This window comes from Phaethon aethereus (genome assembly GCF_964289735.1).
Source record: "Phaethon aethereus genome assembly, chromosome: 1".
Taxonomy (NCBI): domain Eukaryota; kingdom Metazoa; phylum Chordata; class Aves; order Phaethontiformes; family Phaethontidae; genus Phaethon; species Phaethon aethereus.
The window spans coordinates 25,343,481-25,364,435 of NC_138575.1; the positions used below are offsets into that span (position 1 = coordinate 25,343,481).

General features: G+C 42.8%; 1 protein-coding gene across 1 annotated transcript; it reads right to left on the reverse strand.

Annotated features, from left to right (window-relative positions):
- Positions 1-15,250: 15,250 nt before the first annotated feature.
- LOC309416868 (hyaluronidase-4-like) lies at positions 15,251-19,171 on the reverse strand (the record flags this gene model as incomplete). Its single annotated transcript, XM_082014238.1, is given in 9 exon segments — positions 15,251-15,358; positions 17,350-17,388; positions 17,392-17,561; positions 17,564-17,597; positions 17,601-17,651; positions 17,655-17,983; positions 17,986-18,053; positions 18,232-18,293; positions 19,100-19,171. Coding segments are annotated over 9 exon segments (933 nt in total).
- Between the last annotated feature and the right edge of the window lie 1,784 nt (positions 19,172-20,955).

Genomic DNA, 20,955 nt, shown 5'->3' on the forward strand with positions numbered 1-20,955 from the left:
CTACCCTGTTCTGTCCCAGGTATCTCCATGGGGTTGGCAGATAGGAGACAGGATGCACAGGATTCCCACGTCCCTTCGGGACAGCAGCTGGAGGCCAGGTGGGATATACCTGAATCCCACCCTTAGCTTAGGAATGACCCAGCTCAAACAAGTAGCACGCTTAAACCTAAATAAGCAAATTCATGCAGAGTTTTTTTACCTGGTTCTGATGAGATCTGCTGCTTACAAGGCTCTGCAGGAGAGAGCTACCAGAACTGCCTGTTCCCAGGCTACCTTACCTTTATACTGGCTGGCAGAAATCCAGTTCTTCCAGTCCTTCCCTGAGTGGCACGGAGTGAAGTTTGTGGCACACCACTTATGCCCACATTCACTTGTTACAGCATGTACTCCCTGGCACGGTAAACAAAGCGATCCCAACCTCCTCCCAGCCTTTGAAACCAGGAGGGGTGAGGGCTCTCGGTATGTAGACGGAAGCACTTGGTGCCTTGTAAAAACTGAAGTCCCTGATCCGAGATGTAAAGAGAATGAAAACCGGCCACTGGAAAATCTGCAAGCCTCTGAAATGTCGGCACAAGTCCGAAGTGGGACGGACAGACGGAGGCTTGAAATGAGTGTGCTTGTACTTTGACTGGACTCCTCTTGAGCTACTGCATCAGGCCTCCTTAGGCAAGTTAGACATAACTCCCAGGCAAGCCGTGCTACGCAGCAGCAGGCTGTGGGGATGCTTGGGCAGCCCTAGCACCTTTATGAAAGCTCTGCCTGTATGCCAGTATGCCGCTGCAGACCCAGAAATGTTCTTTTCTGACTGCTCTGGAACCCCATCCAGCAGAAGCAGGGCAGAGCTGCCAAGGAGCTGTGCAAATGCTGCTCCTCATGAGCAGAGTGAAGTAAAGGGGTGTCCAGCTCTGCCAGTGTAAACGGGCTGCCTGTCTGCTTCCCTCTGTCTGCATGGCCGGGCGAATCGCACGGAGGAGTTTGGTTTGTTGACCCTGTTGCTGTGCTGCTTCAGCAGCCGCCCGGGCTCCTGCCCGCGGCACCGGGCGCAGGACGGGACGCGGAGACGTTCAGAAAGCAGAGCCCTGGAAGCTCCGGATGCAGAGTTAGAAAGCACAGTCAGAAAACTTTTTTTTTTTTTTTTCCCTATCACTTGAGTCATCCTGAAAATAGATTTGGATTGCGTTGTGTAAAATACATACTACATAGCGACGTCTGGAATAAGGAAGGGCGATGTCACTCTCCTGTTTTCAATCACCAGAAAGGTTTGCCTTGTTTTGGAAGTGGTCCTTCCCCAGGAAATAATATGAAAAAGTCATAACTCTCGCTTTATTTGTCCATTTCTGCACCATCAAATCTTTCGCTGAGCAAAGAGAAGATTAGAAAGGTTATCCGGCCATGTTTTTCAATGCAATTAATTGATCAGTGCTACAAAGTCTATTTAAGAAACCAGGTAATCACATTCCTCTAGGCAGATTTCAATAGATATGTGACTCTGTTCATGACCCTTTTCTGTCTGTTTCCAATTAATATTTTAATGAGCAAGTTTTCTTCAAAGAACCTCTTGAGGAAACAGCAGATTATATTTGAAAAGAGAGAAAATTTCTAAAAAGTAAATTTAACATTTTTCACCATTAACACTTGCCTTGAAGCTTGATTGAAAGAATTTGATTGATCTGGTCAGAAAAACCAAGTCACTCGGAAAACATGATAAAATTCTGGGTATTACTCAGGGTATTATTGATAACTTATCCTGAAAAAGGACAGAACATAATATTTAAAGATTTTAATGAAAAATTTGGGTACGGGGTACCAGCTATCAGAAGAAAAAACAACTCCATCCCAGCCGAAACCAGGACAGGGTTATACTCAAGAAGCAGACAAACCACATAAATAAAGCTAATCTGCTACAGCAAAGGAGATTTCTATTTCATAGGTTTGATGGCACCATAAATAAATACCTTTTCATAGACCGAAGTTCTTTCTGTTGATTTCTGTATGTGCAATAACATCTTCAGCAAGTAGAGGAGACAGTTCTCACAGTGCTTATTTGCCTATAACTTGGGTTTTAACACCGTGAACTAAATCAACGTTAACGAGGGACCACATGGGAGACTCACAGCCCTTCTCCCAGTGGTGCCATATGCCCGAAGGCGTGTGCTCAGGCAGGCTCTGACCCCACCGCTACAGACCAGGCTGTTCAAGAGCAGCACTGGTCCCTGTGAGCAGCCTGTGACAGCCAGGCAGGCCACCGAAGCCACTCACTTCGCAGGGATTTGAGAGATGCTTTTCAGTCGAGTGCCTCCTTGCTTTCTAGATCTTGAGCCTGAGGACCATGTTTTGAGGCGTGCTTCCACAGGCCCAGGAGTCAGCAATTTAGGACTTTCCTGTTCACTGGAACTGGGAGCGGACGGATAGGGAGAGCTGGGAATCCTGCTGTGGGTGTGCATTTAAGGTGAGTGGGACTGACTATATTAAAACCCTTGTTTGGCACTTTTATTCAAAAGCCTTTGCTCAAGTTGCTTTAAGTCACTCTAGGCATACAGGAAGACAGGGTGAATTAAAGCTATTTTTACTAGTTAAAAAGCGTTCAAGAAAGGATACGGTGTAGTTTAGCTAAACCAGTTCAGACAGATAAACTGCTCACAGCTTCCCTTGGCAAAGTCTGAAACTCCCTGCTGATTGCAATTCACGTTTTAAGTTCTTTTTACGCAAGTCTATATGTGGGGTTTTTGGGTGTTTTTTTCAATGAATGGAAGTACCCAGTACAGATAGACCACAGGTCGTTTCTCGTACCTTTCCTTGCATTTAGCTGCTTTTGGTGAGAACAGATAGGATCAGGAGCTCAGCAGATGTCTGCTGCTATAGCAGCACTGACTTGACAGGAACCAGGCCAGTGCTTTTAACTGCAAACACTGAAAAAAGCATGAGAAAGAACCCAGTGGAATCATTACAGATTTCTGAGGCAAAGGAAGGACCATTTGTCCGTTGGGCTCTCGCAGCACTGTGCTCTGGGATGTCTTCTTTTGCAGGATGTACCCTTGCAATAGTTTGTGATAAGGAAGGATCCTGTTCATCCTTCGGCTTTGGGGGTAGCACATTCATTTGGGGTCCAGGGGCTCTTGTCCCGTTCTTTGCTCAGCTACCAGCCAGATGCAAGATGAGCCAAGATAATTTGTCTTCTTGGATGACAGTTTGACTATTTGTAAAATGGTTGTTTATGGCCTTTGTAAAGCATTTCAAGATTCACAGACTGGATGTGAATCTTGAGCAGGTATTTACAGGAATCATTATGCAAGTGACTTGAAAGCCACCAACTATTAAAAACAATAGGCATTAAGCTATTACTGACATTTGACTTTATGGGTTTTCACCATATAGCTTAAACCTGGTGTGGCTTGAGCAGTGGTGGAGCACCTCTTTTAAGTGTTGGTCTTCTGGGGCAGAAGTTTTATAGCTAATCTGCAGAGAACACCTACTGTGTTCGAGATACATTGGATCTGGCATGAAATAAATGTGCTATATCTTGAAAGGGTCAGATTCAATGCTCAAATGTCACTTATTCGATCTCATCTGTAGCCACAAACATAAACAGAAAACCCAGACAAAATTTTCAGCCAGAAAAAGAATGCATGCTTGGAGAAGCCTGCCTGTAAGCTAACCCCAGCCAAATGCTCACCTTCATAAATTAAAGCTATTATTTCTTCTGTACTCTATCTCTTGCCAGCCAGCACTGGAAGAAATCCTCCAGGTATTGAAAAACAATGGCAAACCTGCAGGAGTTAGTAACGCTGGCTGCCCATATACCAGCCAAGGAGTTATATGATGGCCTCCAGCAAGTAGCCCAGCAACTCACCCACCAGTGCTTCACCCCGCTGCAGACCAGACAGGGCCACAGAGCCCAGCAGTCACATCTCACCTTCCCCTTGCCTCCAAAGCGTTGCACCGTTCAGCCACTCCATCTGGACGCAGCTCGGGTGCACGTCATGGCCGTTCCTCTCCCTGCCCGGGGGCTCACCAGCACCGCGAGGGTGGAGGTGGCGTGGACCAGGGTGCAGGCAGCCCAGGGTGTGGGCAGCTCCGGAGAGCACAGGCTGCTTGCAGCGCTGCAGCCGATGCCCGGCTCCACGGTGATGGTCGCCACTGCCCTTGCTGCTCTGCCTTCACATCCCACCACAGAGTACAGTCCCAGCTCTGCAAATCTGTGAAGTGAACCTGTTCCCCTAAAACCCTGTCTGCCAAGCTTGCACAGGACCGGTCACACTGATAGTTCATTATAAAGCCCTAATATGTATTTAATGACACCAATTTTTCTGTAGTGCCAGTCGGTATTTTAATAACCTTAATAACAGCACGTATTAGTAGCATTATTACTTGCTTGTGTAACACTCTCCACCTTCACTGTGCTATGCCAGCAGCAAATAATGAATGTACAGTCTAGGAAATTCATCCACCTGGAGCTGATTTCTTTGAGTAAAGCTTTAACCTCAGAGAAATGGGACGTCAGCTTGGTGTGGGAGTGGGCGTGAGAGAGACTTGATGCTCTTTTGCAGCTGTAGATCAGCTTCCAATTTCTGCTGATGGAGAAACCAGTTTAAAAATAGATAAGTCCACCTGGGTCATTTCTGTGCCTGCTGCTCCAGACCCAGCCAAGAACAGCAGACCTGCTGCGCAAGCCAAGCTGCTGAGAGGTAGGAATCCAAGATGGGGAGATGCCCATGTGCCATCTTTCAAATGGTCTTTTCTATCCATCCTCTATATGACTATTATTAGCTATTAAAAAAAGTATTAACAAGAACAGATGAAATTAATGATATTACTAGGTTACTATATCAGTCTGATGAGAGCAGCTCACCAGCAGCCTCATATATGCAAGCATTGGGGAAAAGTAGAAAACCAGGCCTAAGATTATTTCAGGTCTTCTGTTTGGCCTTGAATGTTCCGCTTTACCCAAAATACCATGCAATCATAGGCCTAATCTATCAAGTTGGCAAGATAAAATGTTAGATATATAGATAGCAGGAGCCAGAAGAAAGCTTGCTGCTGAGATAGGCCTCTGCCCCTGGGGAAATGCCATAACTATAGCTATAAATAGCATTTATTTATATAAATGCTATAAATGCTTTTGAGGTTGTTACTCAAAAGATGGTTGTTGGCAACTCCAATAGGAGCCCATACTTGGGTGATGCTGTGGACCCTCAGTGGGGGCAGATGTTGGCCAGCCTTGAGCCAACTTGTTCGGGTTGGATATTTGACTTTTGCTATCTGTTATATACTTGGCCCACTCAGTGAGCATCAATACCTCTACATCTTACACAGGTCATCCTTCACTGGCGCTATCCTTCCTGTGCCTGTTCAGGAATCTGCTTAGAATCAAAGAGCTGGTGCTAATTTTAGGCACACTCTTATGCTAAGTAAGACCTGTTTTGACTCATAGCAGCTCCCAGGATGACATGGGTGGGACAGCAGTTTGACACAGTCACCCAGGCTCCTTCCTTTGGTTCCATGTTGATAGTCAATCCTTTGCTTTTCCCTACCCATCTGCTGAGAGAAATGATCACAGCACAGAGGTCCCACATGGCTGTATTCCCATTTCCCCCCCTCCATGTACTTCCTGGCTCCTTACCCCCCTGCCTCAAAAGCATGTGAGGACATAGCAGCTGCTTTGAGCAGGACCTGTAACCACTACCTGGGCAGCCACTGAAACTGTGGAGACAATTTTCATTGCAAAAATTCCAGCAGAAAAGCCAGGGACTGAACTGGCAGTTGAATGCTATTTTTCACATACCGACTGAAAGTTTTTCCTATTGATTGGCAATTAGCCTGTTCTAAAACACTCAGGGTCAAATTCCCAGCTGGTATAAATCAGAGAAGTCCCACTGAAGTCTCCGATTTATTTTCCAAATGGTTTAAAAATTCAGCAGGAGCTTTAAACTGCCAATGCTATACATCAAACAGCTGGCTAAAATTCAGAAAGATAGCACATTTTCTGTAATGCTCTTTGACATTAAGTATTCCTTATGGACCAGATATAATCAATACGAGAGAGAACATTCTGAAGGTTTTAAAAAAAAAAAAAAACACACAAAAAAACATGGACCTGCTCAATGTAAGTTTAGGAATAAAGTCAAAATGCGGAACCAAATTTTACATTTCCAGCCTTTGTTATCCTTTACAGATGTGTGTTAGTTATCATAATGAATCAAAAGTAAGAGTCCTGCACTTCTCTTGGATGGATGTTTGACACTTCTGTCAAAGTGACTGGAAGAATTTTGCTAGCTTTTGGTGGGAGTGGACTGCATCCCTTGTGAAGCCCAATTCCCCAGCAGGTGTGGATACCGCCTATGTGCATAGCACAGTTGTTGCATTTTTGTTCCCTTTCTCTTTTCAGTTCTGCTTCTCGAAACATTCAACACGTTGCTGTCCCAGACAAATGTTCTAATGAAACCCCGGGAGCTGAATGGACTTGGGAGAATTAGGGTGACGAAGGAAGGCGAGGGAAGCTCCAGAACCTGTGTTTTCTCTGGTAGCAGACAAAGACTACGTCTTAGGAGATAAACAAACATTGCCTGGGCTTGTTTCATAACTTCTGGGAAGTCTAATGTCAGGCCTGCCTCTAGCATCTATATACTTTAGGAAACATTTGTAAACCTGGTAGTCCTGACTGCAACTTTTCCTGTTTCCTTCAGTTGCCTAATGAAGCAGAACTGGTTTGGGGCTGCTGCTCTTCAGTGTGTGCATCTTATTTTGGGACATACGTACAGTCATACTAAGTTTTCTCCATCTGCTCCACATTGTTGTGCAAGCAAGTCACTGCTACTGAAGTCTATACCGTATCAAGATAAGAGCATGATATATGTGATGTAGAGTGGTGATACCTCATTTTACCATCCAGAAGCTCTAATAATCATTCAGGTAAAGGCAAGACCAGGCTGTAAATTACACATTTTCTTTTATCTTGTGTTCATTTAAAACATAACCAAAGCCTTTTCTGATTTTAATAGAACAAGATCTTTTTTTAAATTTAGAATACAATAAACCACAATGCAGAATTAAAAAAAAAAAAGTGTAAGACAATATGTATTATTAAAATAAAAGCAGTATACTCAGAAAGTGGAGAAAAGGGGTTTACCAGCTATACAAACACCCACTTCTTCCCTTCCAGGAGTTACAAGTAAATCTTTTGTATTCATGTTGGTTTAACTGAATGCTATTTCAGTCTGCGTTGCTTTCTAATAAAGAGTGATTTTCTTGGTAGCAGAGGCACATAGCAATCTTTAATTTCAGAGATCCAGTCTTTCAAACAAAAGACTTCTCCCTAGATGCTCCACTGCCATCCCTCTCCCCCCTCTCTGGGAGTAACAAACCAGTGTCCTGTTTGTCGAACACAGATGGCTCTGATGGATGCAGCGATGACTTGAAGCCTTCACCTTCAGTACAGTGACCGTTTCAATGACCTGTACTTGAAGATTTGGAAAAAGGCTTGGCTTTTCTTTGCTGAAGAGCAAATGCCCCATGCAGCAGGAAACAGGAGAGCCGCTCCAGCTCTAAACAAATCTTCAAAGAAGCAGTGCTGGAGCCCTTGCCGACCACATCCACTGAGAGTTAAAGAGCAAGCCACGTTTTCCACAGTCACATCTAAGGTGTAACTGCAGCCAGTCCCAGCAGATTTCGACATCATCTTGCTTGTCTGCTGGGAGAGAATCCTTACAGAAACACAGACTTCAGCAAGAACTAATAAGCTTCTGCTTTCAAGAATTACTGTTTACCCAGAATCCTAGCAGAAAATAGATTCTTTGCCATCACTAAGACATGTGGTTTTGCTATCCTTGGAATAGCAGAGCGTTGACTTTCTGTTCAGGAGGCGTACCTTTACTTTATAGAGAGGCATGGGCTGAACTACAAATCTTGTTTGGATAAGGATCTGAAACATCTCTTTTGGGTAGGCTGGTGGTGTGACACTTCTGTCAAAACAAGGGAAGAACTTGAATCCGAATGTCCTGCCACGTGTGTTAATAGGTGATCATCAGCTGTTCTAGTTCATACTGTATTTCTTCTTTCCCACTCTCTCAAAACATGTTTGTAGGCAAAACACATACACAAATTCCCAAAGAATCAGAAGAACAGAAGTCTGTAGAAATAGTTAATATCTCATTTCTATATACTGAGGAAGTCACGTGTAGCTGAGACGTCATTTTCTATAGGGAGTTCATAGGGTATACCAGTCTGTGAAAAGTAGTCTGTGTAAGTAACCCCATTGATTAAGTTAACATAGCAGATGAAACCCACAATACCTCCAAATCCACTTTGAATTTTTTTTCTTTTTTTTTTTTTAAGATGGGCTTGTTCAGAAAATCCTGCATTAAAGTGGTAGTCCAGTAGAAAATTCTAGTACTAATTCACCAGCTTGGGGTTCAAGATAAATTAAGATTTAAATGCAATTCTGTAATTTTCAGAAAATTACATACTTCAGACTTTCACCAATGGAGCACAAGGAGGAAGTATATGCAAAATGATACAAGAGATCTGTAATTTGGTCCACTCTTCTCAATACGATGACAATGGTGGTTAAATTATTTGATGTAATCATAAAATAATCTTTCATAACTGAGAGTACTAGGGCACAGATAGGTAGTTACTCTTTAATCCCCTCTACATGAAAATAATAGAAACAAACTCCTTACTATTAATCTGACTCATTAAGTGTACTTAGGAGCCCTACTCCCATCAGTTTCAATACAGAATACAATTAAAAATGAATGTGCAATGCAATCTGTACAGTGTTTAAAATGCTGTATTTAATACATTGATACTGATAACTAACATTGATGTTAGTTATTGATATGAGTTTAACCATCATTTCAGGGAGTTAGGCACTTGAATTATGCCAAGGCAGATCTATTTTGCACTCCACTGTCAAATTGATCTGCAGCAAAGCCCCAGCCTGGGATTAAGATCAACATCCAGACATCTGGAACTTGTTGAATGATAAAGAAAAATTCCTGTCTGTAAGATCAAGCAGCAGAATGGGCAAGAAGGTGCAGCATTACCCTTCAGCTTCCTTGAGGCTAACGGGAGGAAAATAGTTTAGTCCTGAATAAGTTAGGATGATTGAGACAAGGGCTGCCTACACCAGATCAGAATTTCTGATTTAATTTGAAACACTAACTTTATCTTGCTGCCACTTGGATCTGTACCTCCTAACTGGCTACACATGCAGATGGAGTTTGCCTGATTGGATCTAGATGAAGGAACAAGGCCATGAATTTTACGGCCACTTCATGGTATGACTGCAACCAGGTGCCAGCTTCAAACGTCTGTCCTTTGCCAGGATGACGGTAAATAGAAGCAAAAAGAGATTATCTTCATCAACATAAAGCCAGTGGCAACTGTGGTACAGCGTGTCAATACGAGAGAATACTACAAATGGAGGTTCCAAATAACCTGAAATTCATAATTACTGTCTGATTTCCCATTTCAAAGTGACTCGTGGAAGTGCCTAGGAGGGCGATCAGCAGGCAAAATGTCAGAGCAGTTTTCCTTATGTGCTGTTCTCATTCACAACTACAAAACCGTTTCAATAACCTTGGTTGCCTCTGCTAAAAGACTAGATGTACTGAAAATTGTGCACTGTTTCCATTATTAGTGAGATACATGCATATTTTTAGCTGATTGATTGTTAAGCTTTTGGCTACATGAAAGAACATTTAAGGTTATTATCATAGCTTATACCGATAAATATTATTAAATACCAAATCACATAGGATATTTATTGGTTATCTAAATGCTTAGTAGCTTATCAAAATCTTTAACAACTTAGATAATAAGCTCTTTTAGATGCTTTTTAGATATTTTTTTTGTTTAGGTGCCTACACAATCTTCTTCAAAACATGTTTTTCCTTGTAATGCATGGCTTCTGATCTATTTTAGGAATGTTCTAGCATGGAAGAGGCACCCATCAAGGTCTCAAGACACTTGTGGTGTAATTTCCTAGGAGGCATCCCAGCTCAGTCCAGCCTTTTGAAACCAAGGGAAACCTAACTGTTGACCTTCACATGGCTTTGGGTCAGACCATGAAAAGTACTGACTGAAATATTTCTGTGCTTATCAGCTTTCCTATGATTTTTAGTTTCATTTGTTATTATTTTCACATGATATTACTAAGAAATGTTTAGCCTCTCAAAACAAGAAAGGAAGAATGACAATTTGTACTATAATAAGAGAAAGTATGTTTATTATACTTAAAAGCATCCATTCTCATGAATTTACAGAGGTTAGTTCATTTTATCACTGCCATTTAGTAGGTATAATAACATAAGATGATCTCTAATCCTCTGCAGGGAAAAAGCCTACAGCCAGAACAACTTTTTCTACTGTCACTTTTATGATGACATGCTACATTATGTTCTACACACCATGTGTGGCAGTTTTAACCATGCAGCTGCTGAGAGCCCAGGCACAGCTTCTCAGGCCTGACTAACTCCTACTGAAATCCATAAAATTATTTAGTCACCATAAAGGTCAGTTTTGGCATGCTTACATCTTAAGGGTTTGGACACCAGAGAGGAACCCACAATCTGAAGTTTAAGCACTCTAACTCTTTATAGGATGCTCTATGACAGTTAAATCCTGGGAAATAAATTTGCAAATACCAAGGCATCAGTTGAGGATCATGAAACGTAGCCGTCAGAAAACAGAAAGAGAAGAAAACAGAAATGTAAAAGGTTATAAAACTGGAAATCGGACATGCTCCTCACAGGAGAACAGAAGAGATGTGGTTTGATATTAAAGGTGCAGCTGATATGAATCTACACCAGATCTCACATAGCCTGAGTCTCCAGCTTCACAAGGAGAGGGATGCTAGCAGAGGAGTCAGAAGGAGCACCTAGTTCAGCTTTCCCCATGAGAACACACTCAGAGTACCCCCAGGGTACTCTGGGGTACCCTGCTGTGGGGGGTACCCTGCTGTGGTTTGGGACATCATCACCGTACCATCCTGCAGGTGGTCACTGGTGCAATGAAGATCTTGGCTACTTTGTCCTCACAAAATCATCTAGCCTGCCAATACTGTTGAGAGAGAGAGATTGAAATTTGATTGATACTTCTGAAATATCTGAAAGCTCAGTTTCATTGTACTGGCCTGTGCTTTGTTGTTTGCCTACCTGGGCTGCAATAATTAAGAATTACAATTCTCAGTGTAACCTGGATTTTGAGATCTTCCTCTAATTGCAGAATAGCAGAAGAGCGCTTAAAAATTATTTGAGTCTTTGGGGCAAAAAAACCCAACCTCTTTCTCTCAATGGAAGGAAGCAATATGACAGAGCTGGTTTGTGCTTTGATAAGCAGCTATTGTACCTCTGCCTAAAGAGGAAGCATGGCCCAGATTCAAGCCAGGCATGTAAGCCCTCGTTTGTTACTGAGGTAGGGCATAGGTCCCTCTGACCAAAACTGCCATCTCCAACAGCATCTGCCCAAGTTCTGTTTATGTCAGAACCAGCTAAACCCCACTGTACCTAAAGTGACTCTCAGCAGGTGTCCTTCCTCCTAAAGGGTTAGCTTCTAATTTAGTTGTCCCACTTCGATGGATATATTGGGTGGGAGAACTCTGGGCCTGCATACCTGGATCCATGTTTGGATACCAAGGAATATCATACCATTTATATAAGATGCATTAATGTATGACAGACAGTTTTCAATTTAACACATTCATAGAAGAGTCTGAAATTTGATTTTGTAAAACACTGGTTCTCTTTCCCATTGTTTAGTTGCTAAGAGCAGTAAGATGTGACCCTAGTAAAGACAGCAAGAAGGGTCAAAACTAACCTCTAATCTAATGCCGCTCAGAAAACATTAAGAGACATTTTGTTTCCTTTTAGCATGCACTTCAGTCCTACAGCACAAGCAGAATGTCAAATGAATCATTTTTACACCTTTCCCTTGAAAAATGTAACACAATCAGCTCTTTGATTTTAACAAACTGCATTTTTCTGAGAAAGCTGTTCATTAAAAAGAAAAATTCAACTAGAATTACCTCATTTTCTTCATTATAAAAATACTCTTCAGAAAATTTTTAGTGCATCTCCTTAATTTATTTTTGAAAGAAATAGCCTGAACTTCATTTATATTTTTTTCTTTTAAAGAAGGATCATTCTAAACTCAATTTATTTCTTATTGATTGGCTGTGGTTTAGTCACAGTCTCCCCTAACTTAAATGGAATTTAAAATATTTCTTTCTACAAAGGAGTTCTGTCAAAAAAAATAATGAAAGTTTTTCTCACTTGCCTTCAAGAGTTCTATTAACATAGTGTTTGTTCACCTTGCAATCATTTGTTTAACATAGTTATTACAGCAATAACTCACTGAGGTTAGATATGAGGATAATGGTATATGTTTGAAGAATGAAAAGCTGCTAAGAGGTGCAAAATCACAAAGGTCTAAGCTTTTAGGTCTTTAAGGTTCTGGGACAAAAGGAATAAAGGAGGCTGGTGGGAGTTGGATGTTATGTTTCACGTTTGCCTGGGTCAAATAGAAAAAAGCAGGGAAGTAAGCATAGGTCTCACAGGTCCCTTATTTGTCTTATGGCTATTTGTCTATTCTTTTTCTAGCTAGAGAGATTCTAATATAAAGAAACAATTATTTCAGATATATAATATATGTATGCATATTTTCATGTGTATTATTAATAACCAAATGGTTTGTAATTGTTTCATTCAAGTAAATTCTCTTTCAAGAATACTTAACCCCTGGGAAGTTGGGAAGCTGAGAAGCTGAAGGTTGACATAGTGCCCTAGAGACATGCCAGGTATGCTTTCTGCTCATGGTCACCTCTAGAAGAGCATTCTTCTCCTTGATGACTGGAAGGAGAGCCCTGGGAGCCTTTCCACCCTCTCCAGAGGACAGATCTTACCATGGAAGTTGGGACATAAATAAGTTACTTGTCAGCGATGATAAACTTGCCTGATCCTTGTTGATTGCATCTCTATAATAGCCAAGGGGTGCTATCATTAGCTTTACATTTAGAAGTCATGGAGTATTGTCATAGATTCAGGATGAAAGTAGACCTAGCTGAGATGGAGTTCCTGCTCCCAGCATTACTTATTAATTTTATTTTAAATAGCCATGGCATAAAAAAACTACAGGGAGAACTTTTGTTGTTGGATTAGAATATAGGCATTCCTTTGTCAGTAAATATACTAATCAATGAGTGCAACTTGTCCTTTTTTCTCCTGATCTCTGACTCTTTCATTCCTTTCTGCCTAAGTGGAGGGCTCAAAGCATGAACACCTCCATCAGGTGGTGCTTCACATAGGACATGAAAAAGGAGAACATGGACTTGAATTCACTCAAAAGGAAAAGAAACTAGAAACCCCCCATCGTCCATTTTCTGGAGGATGTTCTATCCAGTATGCCATCCAGTAAGAGGCAGATATGGGTAGACTCTTCCTCTCTTTACAAAGGGAAAACGTGAACCTACTAGCAGCAGGTTTCTGCTGCCCTGGTCATGGCTATCAGCTGGGCAGAAAGCTGGCCTCTAGCATTCTGAACAGCCTAATCTCAGAAGATGGGATCAAGACCTATTCCTCTGACCTGTGTGTCTTTCACTTAGCCTTCAAGGTGCCCCACTCTCTCCGTGCCTTATGGGCATTACTCCTCAGGGCACAGCTGAGAGGTTTAGGTTACATCTGGGACCATGACATGTCCATTCCCCAGCTGCAGAGCATGTGAGACTTTTCATTGGATCCACTCTACCACCCCTCTCAACTGACTCCCTTTGACTATAAGCAGCAGTTAGAAAAGAGCTATCAACGACAAAGGAAGCAGGCAGATCACTGCAGATCTGTGTGGGACAGAGCCTGCAGAACTCCCTGGACAGCCATCAGCGACTTTAACTTCCAGACAGCCAGTTCCTTCATAACCCTGATTGATAGCAGTGGCAGACAAATGTCTCTGCCATTATTTCCAGATCCTCATTTGATGCTTCTCGTCTCACAAGAAATCCTTGGTTCTCCAAGGCTCTTAGGATTTAAATGCAGATACGTCAAGGCTCTCCAGGTTCTTCACGCACATCGTCCAGTGTCCTGACAAAGATGCCTGTTGCGAACCTCAGCTACTGCTATGATGTTGATAATATAGGGCCCTAATTCTGAACCAACAAATTTTTGCACTTTTGTGCACTTACTCTGTAAACGGTAGAAAAGAAATTTTAGCTGATGCCAAACTAACCACTCTATTTTTTCCTTTCTCTTTCTGAAAAATATGCAATATGTAAGTAGCATTAATTCATTCATTCAGGATGATTTAAATATGACTAATTCAAAGGATTATTAGGAAGTTTTGTACAGCAAATATAACACAATGCGTATGCAAAGGGATTTAGCAACTTGCACTCCCCAGAAAACACCAGAGCCTGTAGATCTGGAAAGAAGCTGTGATTTATGCTAGAAACACAGGTGATGACAGCATGGCAAGAGTGTGGGGGTCTGGAGTTGATGCTGCAGGACCTGACCTTTGTCACTTTACTGGGTTGGAAGGAAGTTCACTCTCCTATTCACATTCACTCTGACAGAAACCGCAGCCCAATGCTTACAAAAATTGGCTGAAGTAATTGAATTTACTGAGGACAACTGAACACTTATTTTCAGCCATTCATTCTCATGCTGGCTGGGTTTTCTGTGATATCTGCCAGGAGAAAAGCAGCCCAGAACACCGATTTCACACAACTTTAAGGACAAAGTCTTCTCTCATGACAAAGTTTGATGTGTGGCTGTCTGAAAGCTCCAGGACATGACGAAGCCTCAGCAATTAATCTTTGGTTTTAATGTGGCTAGGTCTGATATCACGTAATACAAAGGCTCTCCATCTGATCTCAACAGCTTGTTTCATTTTACTTGCCCAAATGGAGTTCCCATAACCAGACAAATTGCTGGGCACCACTGGTATACCTAATCTTCTCTGACTGGTGTGCTAATCGGGCTCTAGCTCTTTCCCTGGTGTTTTATCCAGCTGGAACGGATAATATTGAGGAACTGCCTTCCAGAATGCCTGGTATTAGCCTGCCTTCCTTACCACTGGTTGCATCTGAGCCTCACAAGACTTTGTTGAAACAGAAAGAATTGACCATGTTCCATGGTCATCCTGACTGGGGGACAGCGAAGACTGGTTAGAGCAGTCAGCTCTGCTGGTACCAAGTGCTCAGAACTGATGCAGTCAGGCAGCATCTATTAATGTAATAAAATGAGGATCTTACACATTGCATTTAAAACAGGCACAGGCTTATCTCTGAAGAAGTTAAATTTATATCTTGCCAAATAACAATGCTTGCAGCTCCCAGGGCACTCTCTCCGATAGTGTTAATAAGATCTTGCTACAGCGAAAAGAGTAAAGACATCTCGATGCCAGGCTAATTCAGCATTTCACAGCTTTTCTGAAATAATCCGATGGTTTGTTATGTGGCTGTCCCTCAGACTACATTTTCTTTTCATTCTGATCCCTATGAAATATATTTTATTGCAGTTAAAGATTTGCTGTATAGAGTACAAAGATTATTAAACATAAGTTGCAAACTTAGGTACTACCTGAGATGTTGGTAATAAGCAGGTGAACAAACACTGGGATACAATTTACATTGATGCAAAAATTCACAGTAATTATTTGAGATCTCATCAATTACTAGAAGCAACTGAAATCTTTCCATTGAAGTGGGATTTTTAACATGAGAATTCCCCAAAGCATTACCTCAATTCTGGTTTTGCTGATAAGGGGGAGGAGAGAGCCATTCTACCCGTCCCTCTCCAATTTGAAAGCTGTGATTCCAAAGGCATGCATTGTTCTTGCTGCTTTCCCTAGGAGCTCGCTCAGCTTCTTATAAAAACCTTAGAAAAAGCGACTGTAAATAGGCACACACTATAGGAGGGAGAATGCTGGCATTGTGCAACCTTAAATGAAAGGGAAAATGCAACGCTTCATGAATCTCAAGAATTTCAGTTTCAGTTTTTGTGCTCTTTCCGTGTTTGTTTCAGAGGGATGTCTTTCACTGTACCTTTTCCTCATATCACAGGCTTTAAGGGGAGGGTATTAGGTGCTTGGATGTTTATCCTTAATTTGAACAGTCATTAAGGATCAGCAACAATTGCAATACTACACCACAAGCACCGAAGATGAAAGACCACTGATATGCAAGTGACTCCCTAGATATCATTATCGATTTAAGGGAGACAGAGGGCCACAGCACATCAAGAATCAAAGTAGAAAAACTTCACAGGAATTGGCTGCCTAGGGGGGAAAAGAGGCGGAAACTGGGTATTAAATGGCAAAGGGGATGCACAGCAGCCTGCAGCAGTTATTGATGTCCAGCTATCCTCTTCTTGCAAAGCTAAGGAAGGGCAACTGGATAAAAGGACCAAAGCAGGTGCCTACACCTACTTTAATGCCTTCAAGCAGGAAAGAAGCGTAGCCCCTTGCTGGGAGGTGTAATGGGTGATGGCAGTGCTGGGGGAGTGGTGGGACCTAATAGGAGAGGGAGCTAATGCTCCTTCCCAGACCCGGTGCCAGCTTCGGACTCTGTATGTGGGCTGAAAGACTGAACACAGTCTTTAAAAAGTGGATACAGCTCACTTTCTAAACTCTGAAACACAGAATTTGAGACCTGCTGGAAGTGCAGTCGCTGTCTACAGGGGAGAACTAAGGCAGGGCTGTGACAGACAGGTTATGCTGCTTTTTCACAGAAAACTTGTTGTCTTCATCCAGTTTCTGGAAGGATGTCCAGAATCACATAAAGAAGGACTAGGGCAGGACACTTATCTTGAAAATACTTGTGTGTGTGTGTTCAGCTGATGTGAGCAGTACTCCTTGGTTCTGGTGCACTGTTTGCCTGCTCCAAGGTAGATATGAGACTAAATGAAATGTTTTTTGGGATGGAGGCATACAGAAAGACTGTTGGCTTCAGTTTCCCATTCTGACATAACACTGAGCAAGTTGCTAACATCTCTGCCTCAATTTCCCTTCTATAAAAGGGGCAGCTATCTGGGGGTTAGTTAGTGATTGCATACCTGAGCAGAAGAAAGTACATCGGGGAGGATTAATACATTAACTGCCTCCTATGTACATCAGATTGCTGAAAACCTTTTAATCCACTCAAATGCATGTTGGAGTATAGCATAGTGATGAATTAAAACAAAAAATAATAGGTATTTGAGACTGCATTTTTCCTTCAGAACATTAAGCTCTTTAAAGCATGTGGACAATTAACATGAACCAGCAGAGCTGGCCTGAGTAGGAGGTTTTTGATCCTGATGCACCATCTGTAAGAACGGTTAAAGCACAAATGCAGCCCACGTTGTTCCAGCAAAAGCTTACCATAGAGAGAAATAATAAAGCTTCATCTCTATAACCTAGTCAAGCATACGCAAATACAGGCAAAGCATAATCTTGGGATGCTGTGGAGGAAATCCTTATCGATTCATTCACCCTAAACTGAGAAAAGCACAAAATGTTTTGATGGTTTCCGAAAGATTTCTTAATGCCAATGGAAGTATACAGGGCTGCACTGCTATCCCGGAGACAGGAAAGTTCCTCAAAACTTCACTCCTTGAGCAGGAATCAGTCTAGTTCTGATCGTGGAAATTGTAATTGCAACAGCCAGGGTATATATAGTATCCCTACAGTCTGCTTTTCATTCCTAATGCAATTGTTTCCTTCATAAAAGCTTTTGCACTTTCTTCAAAGGAAAGTCTTGCTAAATGTTTAACATCATTTGCTGAAATATTCCCTTCCATTTTGGTTATAAGTTTCCTGGTCTTTCTTCTGTAGACATCTTTTGCATCCCACTTGCAGGCCCACTGAGAAGTCCAGTACTCCCGGTCTAATCCACTGAATTCCTTAGCTGAGGTGTAATATTTAATGTCATGGCCAGGTTTTTCCCGATGAGTTTGCAAACTGAAGTTCTGGGGTAGACCACCATTAACAGGGACTTCCTGTGATATGTACCAAGCCTACTAAAATAAAATATGGTCACATTCTGCCCTCTTGCTTTAGCTAATGGCCTTCCAATTATATGGAACCTTTCCAGGTTCAGTACGATGTCAATGCCTCAGGAAGCACTGGTCTGTCGGTCATTCTAGGTGGCTATGAAAGCCTTCCTCTCCCAGTCTGGTGGTCAAGCTGGTTTTGTAGCAAAGGAAGTCCAGATGAGTGCTATATGCAATCATGCCAGGGGCTGAAAGGTGAATGATGCATTACGTTGTCCCATTTTCAGGCAGTATGTTCTTAAGAGACAACATTAGGCAGATGTCCCATTTTGTCTGTAGAACACAACAGAAGAGGCATTAGTGCTTATTCCATATATAGCTATATGAATTGGTATCAGCCACTTCTAAGGTATCTACCATGCTAATACTGAAGAAATGAAGTGGGCAGAATATAACCCAAAGAAAGGGGGCAGATTCCCAGCTGAAGTAAGTCAGTGTAAGTCTGTAGAAGTCAGTGTAACCACAGTTGCTTGTTTTATCAATTCAGGTCTTACTGAAATCACTGAGGATGTTGCCATCACTTCAGTGGGCCCTGGGGTGTCTAAGTGGCTGTGGCTGTTGCAGTTGGAAAGGCTGATGAAGAAATGATTTCCTTATTCTTCAAGCTTTCTCAATAATAATGAAGGTAAATATAAATTCAAACCTTGGCTTTTATCACCATCTTCACAGCTTCATGAACATCCCTGAGCTGTCTAGCACAGTGCCAGCCAGAGATACTCCAAATAGTTCTAAACAAGCACGCATATTTCATTGTCATTGTGCAGTACCATAAAGGGATACAAGTTCAAACCCCTGACAGCAATAAAGCAGATCCATTAAAGCTTACTCTGAACTATTTATTAGCCTGGCTGCACTATCACATGGAGCTAGTGCCTTCCAGACCAGCTCTGATAGCTCTGCACAGCACTGCATTGTGCAATGTGGACTTTGACACTAAGGTCTGTGGCCACTGCTATGAGCAGAATCATTAGTCACCAGGTCCCTGACGATTAGGTGTGTATTAAGCAGAAAAGCAGAAAAGAAACCAGATATAGAGCAAAACCTACACACTTACGTGCAAGAGACAGAGAGAGTCTTACACATCCTCCTACTCCAGGCTCCCCGCTGCATTCGAAACCCTGTGGAAATCCCACAGCTGTACAATCATCCATCGGGGATGATCATGGATTTGTATTTAAGTCCTACTTGTAGTTCTTCTCAGTCCTTGCCTGTTTATCTCTCTTGGGATTGTGACCTGCTGGAGGTGAGGATCATGGGTTTCATATGGGGAGCCAGATTGTTACATATACTAATGGGAATAGCACATCTATGTTATCCTTCCTTTATCTCAAAAGAAAATTACAATTGGTCGTAACTATGTACCTGGGGTACTTTTCTGGACCTCCCCACTCCCCCATTTCTTTGCTATATTAGGGTAGGACTAGCATGACCTAATTTCAGGTACCTGCAGGAAAAATATCAACATTCAAGGTAGCCAACCTAGGTACGTTTAATAAGCCATGGCTGCTTTTAGGATACAGCCAGCTGACAGTTTGAGACATCAGAGCACTCTGGAGTGTCCAAGATGTCCCTGTTCCTCCTGCTGACCAGGCAGGCAGGACCACAGGACCAATGCAGTGTGGTGTAGACACTGCAGAACTCAAGGTTTCATCAGAGAAGTCTCACCTCGTAAGACTCACAATACTTTGCATTTAGTGGCGAGGAGGCCCAGTTTTCAAAACCGCTGTCCACATATCCACAAGTGCCATATCGGCATCAATGGGCCTTTCAGAAAATGGTGCTAATGAAAATTAGCCCGACTTGCCGAGTATCTCTCAGAAAGCATATACCATACCAAGAAATCAAACTCGGCGAAGCCACCCTGGGCCCGTCAGCATTAGAGGCCAAGCTGGATTTCCTCACTAGAAGGCTGTGCAGCCGAAGCTGGAAGATGGTGGGCTGGCTCTTGTGAGGAGATGGCCAAACAGAGGAACAAAGGACCCGCTTCAGAGAATCAGGCTTGCTGCCCCATCTGCCCCAGAGGGATGGAGAGAAGGGACGGGGGCTCTTGCCAGCCCAGCAGTTCTGCCCCTTACTCCAGCCCCTGCCTGGGATCAGCATGCGCTTCGGGCTTGCCAGGAGGGACGCGGAGAGGCTGCAGCAGCGGGGCCCAGCAGCGTGCCCCGCTTATGCCTACAGCCAGCTGGGAAGTTTGCCTACAACCGCCAGAGACCTCGCTGCGATCGCCCAGTGACACTCGGGCCCCTCCAGGCCGCAGCAAAACCCGTGGGGCTGACAGGGAGCTGCTCCTGCTGGGGTCTGCCCACTGGTGGGAAGTGGGGAGGCCCCACACTGCCCCGCGCCGTGGGTCTGCACGTCCCTCCTCGGCAGCCCCACGCTTTGCGCTGTGCTGGATACGCTGGTGTGCTGCCCCAAGGCCCTCTGAGCTGACACAACGGGAAAGGCAGTATCAGCAAGCTGCAAGTAATAAAGAATAATTAATGAACAATGAATAATGAATAATGATGATGATAGTAATAATAATAATGATGATAATGATAATAATAACAACAAACTTCTTGAAGACTGCAGGGTAGTGGCAGGCCACCCTGCCCCTCTGAGAAAACCTTGTCATGGGGGACTTAACACAGAAAGATATTTGTACTCACTCTATTATTAAGGAGGCAAGAGTTGCCATTTTATATTCTGTGTGAGGGCAAATCACTGAGGCTTACTGACTTCTGATTTTATTCCGTTTGATGCATTTAGCCACCACACAAGCACGCACGTGCTGCAGCTGGGAGCAGGTTCTGAAGTCACTCATTTGCAGCATGCAGAAAGGATGTCCTCTGCCCAAGCTCTGCTCAGTATTTTTCCCCATACCCAGGCTTTTCAAATTTGCTTCCAGTTGTGCAGGATTGCACCACAATAAAATATCCTCATCTTTTTGCTAGGT